General features: G+C 29.5%; 1 protein-coding gene across 1 annotated transcript; it reads left to right on the forward strand.

Moving 5' to 3' along the window:
- Window positions 1-272: 272 nt before the first annotated feature.
- Window positions 273-4,951, forward strand: LOC111635043 (60S ribosomal protein L18-like; the record flags this gene model as incomplete). The annotated part of the gene is given in 3 exon segments (XM_023379891.1): window positions 273-420; window positions 3,863-3,932; window positions 4,797-4,951. Coding segments are annotated over 3 exon segments (294 nt in total), but the record flags the coding sequence as incomplete, so codon positions are not given.
- Between the last annotated feature and the right edge of the window lie 233 nt (window positions 4,952-5,184).

Consider the following 5,184-nt stretch of genomic DNA (forward strand, 5'->3'; position numbering starts at 1 on the left):
ATATAATTTCTCAAAGACAATAACAGTCCTTAGAAAACCATCCTTTTACTACCACAACATTAAAGTTTATTGTTTTGTGTACTCTCATTTCCAAAAGTGATGGGGTGACAATGAACAATCCAAAAAAAGAGCAATAAAAGAAAGTGCAGTGTGTTGTGTATGATCTTATCTTGATAATTACCAAAATGCTTCAAATACTTTTGTTTCAAATCCTTAATAACTAATTAAGGATTTGAAACAAAAATATTTTATTGTTTGACATTTATAGTAATATTTATTAAATTTGTCATTTATAGATCTGTGCTTTGAGAATTACTGAGAGAGCTCGTGGTAGAATTTTGAAAGCTGGAGGTGAAATAATGACTTTTGATCAGTTAGCTCTGAAGTCACCAAAAGGAAAAGGAACTGTATTGATACAAGGTGAAGTTTTAAATACTGTATCTATAAATTGTTATTTAAATATAAATAGTTTATCATTTAATATATAAAATTGTGTTAAAAAACAGTAAAGAAGCATTAGAAAAATGTGTGAATCTTGTTTTTTTTATAAAAGTCTGTAACAGCTGGAACATAGATAAATTAAACACTGATACCATTCATACAATCTTTCAGCAAATAATATATATTTGAATTCAATACAAAACAGAAGGGGCCTGCATCAAGCATTGAACTTTACAGAACTGTAGAGATTCTGTTTTATAACGTTTTTTAAAATTGTTTTCTTTTTGATGTTGACTGGTTTTTGAATATTTAACACGTGTGTTACATTTTACATATATTCTACAAATTATTATAACAAGAGGATACATGCACATAGTACAAAAATTTATTTATCTATAGTATCATCATGTTGTAATATCATTTATCTGCTCCCCTTTAGAGAGTTATCAACCAAAAACTGCCAAGCAATGGATATTGTCTCATGGTCTTTTTACTATTAATGCACTTTCCATCAGTTGATGCATTAAGACTCCTTATGGTCCAATATGTGAATGAGCCAGGGTGTCAATCATCTGGAGTAAGGCAAAACTCATAGTTTTGCCTTACTCCAGATGATTGACACCCTGGCTCATTCACATATTGGACCAGAATTGTTACTAGTTTATTATTAGGGATGTCCTCTTGATGTTCTTTAATTCTACATGTCTATGATCTATTAGTAGAGCCCACATAAATAAGATCTCTTTCAAATCTATTGTCCAATATGGGAACAATATACCCCTGGGGTTCTATTCACTTTGATCTTATCTTTGGCATTGGATAGTAAGCAAAAGATGGTCAGATTGCACTGATATGTTAACATATTTTGCTATCTTTTATAAGTGGCTTGCAGCCTTGGATCATAGCCACTATGAGGTGTTTTTGTTCCTGCTCTCGAGGTTGTGTCTCTTCTTTCCTGTTGTTAGTGGGGTGGATATTGTTCTTACACTCAATTTTATGAGCTAATGATGGAATAAGTTTTTTTTCTATATCTGTGCTTTATTGCTATACTGTTAATGCACTCCAATTCTATCTTAGTACCTTTAGTGTTGGAGCAATGTGTAAAAGTTCTACTAACTAATGCTCTAAACCCAGCCAGCTTATAACGGTATAGGTCACTGGAAACTGCAGGAATAAAGCAGGTATCTACCTGCTTTATTCCTGCAGGTTATAAACCCATGTGTCAATCCTGCCATTTTTTAACATCATGTAGAGATCAAGGAAATGGACCTCGTTAGTGCTAATTTTGTCTATTTTAAGTGTGAATCTTTAATGGTTGACATTGAATCACTGCAACAGTTTATTCACATCTAGTTCAAACTTCCAAATGGTCAAAATGTCATCAATGTTACAGGTTTAATAAAGTATCTCTGGTAAGAATTCTTGTATTATTTTGTTCTCGAACAATTGATCTATAAGTTCACAAATCCCATGACAGTTAATGAAACTTGACATTATTGCTATATTCCATAATGTAAACAGCAATTTCAAGAACTAAAGCATCATTGCAATTCTCCACCAAAGAAGGCCAGGTCATTTCCATCAACTGGGAAGGTAATGACCATGATTTTTTAAGAGGGCATTTCTCATTGATTACCTTACAAAAGACTAAGCTATCAACTGTCTTTATTATGCTGTCAATTGAATAGCAGCAATTACAGAAAAATGTGCTATTCCATCATGATAATGTACTTTCTTGTATAAGTCACATTGTTCAAAAGAAATTGAATGAGTTATGATTCCAAGTAATTCTCCACTCAACCTACTCACCATATCTAGCACAAAATGGCTTTCAAGCTCAAACTTTTCCCTGTCGAAAAGAAATTTAAATTGGATAAATAACTTATTGCTGCAACGGAGAAGTTGATCATTACAGAACAGGCATAATGGCACTTCAGCACTTGCTGGTTCTACTATGTTGAATTAGAAGGGAAAATGTGTTGAAAAATAAAAGAAATGATTCACTAACTTATGTTTTTCATTTTGAAGTCTCATATCCTATCAAATCACCTTTGTAATTGAACAAAGTGTAAACTATTATTTAATTCATTGTTAAGACTGTTTTTTCAGTGTGTTAAAACAATTTAGTTTTTTGTAATTAAAAAATTAGGTTTTCCTGACATTGGCCCTTTTTGATTGATGGTTTCAATTATAGTTTTTATTTACTTAAGGGCATATTAACACTCAAAGAATAGTTGTTCCAGGATAATTTAAGAATGCTTTTATTAAAGATACTGCCACTGACCAGTGCTATGATTTTCATTCTGGGAGTGAAGGTGGGACAGAACATTGTTTTAGTGAGGTGGATGTTATCTGCAGATTTTAAATTTAACAATTGATCTTTAGTAAGATGTGAGTGGAAAGTTTAATGAAAATTGTAATTATTTGGTGAACGATCAATACACATTTAAAGAAATTCTCCATTAATGGTCAATATAGGTAAAATCGAATAAATTATTTTAGGATGAGGTGGCATTGCTCTCATCCCACCCTAGTGCCATTCATGATACTGACAATATAACAAAAGTTGTTTCAGACAAGAAAGTTTTATGAGGCTAGTACTGGAATTGTGTTCCATAATTCAAAAATTATTTCACTAAGGATGGTGAGATTGATTGAAGAGAGCTGTTCTTTTTGAAATAATCTCTCTTCATATACAGGAATGAAAAGATGACATTGATAAAGTGCTGTCCCTTCACTCTTAATTCTTAAATTCTTTGATAAAGAATATCACTCTTAACAAAAGAGCGAAGGGACAGCACTTGATCAACGTCATCTTTTATTCCTATATATAAATGTGCCTTATTCCATTTCAACTTTCATGGTTCAAAAGATTCAACTACTTTTTAAACCAAATTCTAAAAGGGTTGTTTAAAACATTTGAAGATATCTTTATTATTTTTATAATGTCATTTTTTTTCAAAGATATGCTAATTATGTATTGTGTAAGATCTGTTAAAACAATTATTACCTTTCTTACATTTATCTTTGCTATATATGTCCTTTCTGAATGTACAAATGTTGTCAGAATGGATCCAAAGACTTTATTGAAGGATTAAAATTAATTATTGAGAGTATAATAAATAAATTTGGGTAGGTGTACAGATGTAAATTGATAAACTGTAATGTTTTAACACAACAGATAACTGGAGTGTAACTTTAACCTATGACTTGAAATAAAATTGTTGAAATTAATTTCCAGTAAATAGATTCAATAATAATAATAAAATGGGTCATCATAATGTCATTCAGTGATGTTTGAATAGTGTTTAACTTTTTCTTTACAGCTTTGTTTCATTAATACAGTATACATGTTTGAATAAAATTTGCTTAAATTATGAATTACTGTGATAAAATTAATGAGGAGTTATTAATTTTGTAGGACCAAGAAAAGCTAGAGAAGCATGTAGACATTTTGGTCCAGCTCCTGGAGTTCCACACAGCCACACTAAGTAAGTATTATTAAAACTATAGATTAAAACTCAAAATTATAAAATTACAACATAAGTAATTGCAATTCAGACTGGCTTTTAAATCAAGAACTGAAATCTCAATTTGTCTTAATACAGTAGGGCGTCGATTATCCAAATCAATTGGGAACTAGGGTTCTTCGGAAGATAGATGTTTCGGATAACCGATTATGTACGAAAAAATATATTAATTTATCCCATCTTGACATTTTTCTCCATTGCGTGTCGCTTCACGTTGAATTTTTGTCGATGTTAAGCCTAACGAAGACTATTATATCGTTAAAAATTGCTTTTTTATTTTGCACAAACAAAATAAATATATTGAAAAATATAAAAACAATAAAAAATTATACTTCAGAAGTTAATTTAGTATCAAAAACGTAAAATATTTGAGTAGCCCAAGACATAGCCAAAGATTGCAGCGCCACAGCACTGGCAAAAATTTAAATTTGCCGACTGGAATTCTTTCGGATGATTGGCTTTTGGATAATCGATGCTCTACTGTATTAACTTAATTATCAAATTTATAATAATATTTTGATGATGATGGTTATTAGATTTTAATTAAAATATTTATGTACATATTGTTTACGAAATTTTGAAAATGTTTTACATCTTTATTAATTTATAATTAAATTAATAAAGATGTAAAACAAGTAGATGGTATAAACACAGAAATGTAAAGCAATAAAAACATAGAGGTAAAAAGAATTAATAATTAAATTTTATTTGCTTATTTCAAAAATCTGAATATCATTTATTTGCAATTTTGAAATCTTAATTGGATTAAATATAATCAAATTGTTGATTTTCATGTTTTAAAATAACAAATATTTTCTTTTATAGGCCCTATGTTAGATCAAAGGGAAGAAAATTTGAGAGAGCTCGTGGTCGAAGGAAGAGTCGTGGTTTTAAAGTGTAATATTGTGCTATTGATGGTTGTAAATAAACTGTCAATTTGAAATTTGAGTAGTAAATAAAATTGCTATTACATTATAAAACTATATTTTTTCGGTATAGATGTTTATTATATACCATAGCTATTCTAAAAGAATACATCAAAACAAATTTCTTTTATTAGCTTGACTTCATTAACGTTCATTTTAATTATATTTAATTTTTTCAAAATTTATTTAATATTTTGAGAAAAATTGTTACCATATTTTTGCATATATCAGAGCATGCTCTTATAAACTGGGCAAAATCATTTATGCAAAGTAAGTAAAAACTGTTT

Source organism: Centruroides sculpturatus, unplaced genomic scaffold (assembly GCF_000671375.1).
Source record: "Centruroides sculpturatus isolate CEXI.00-Female unplaced genomic scaffold, Cexi_2.0 scaffold698, whole genome shotgun sequence".
Classification (NCBI taxonomy): domain Eukaryota; kingdom Metazoa; phylum Arthropoda; class Arachnida; order Scorpiones; family Buthidae; genus Centruroides; species Centruroides sculpturatus.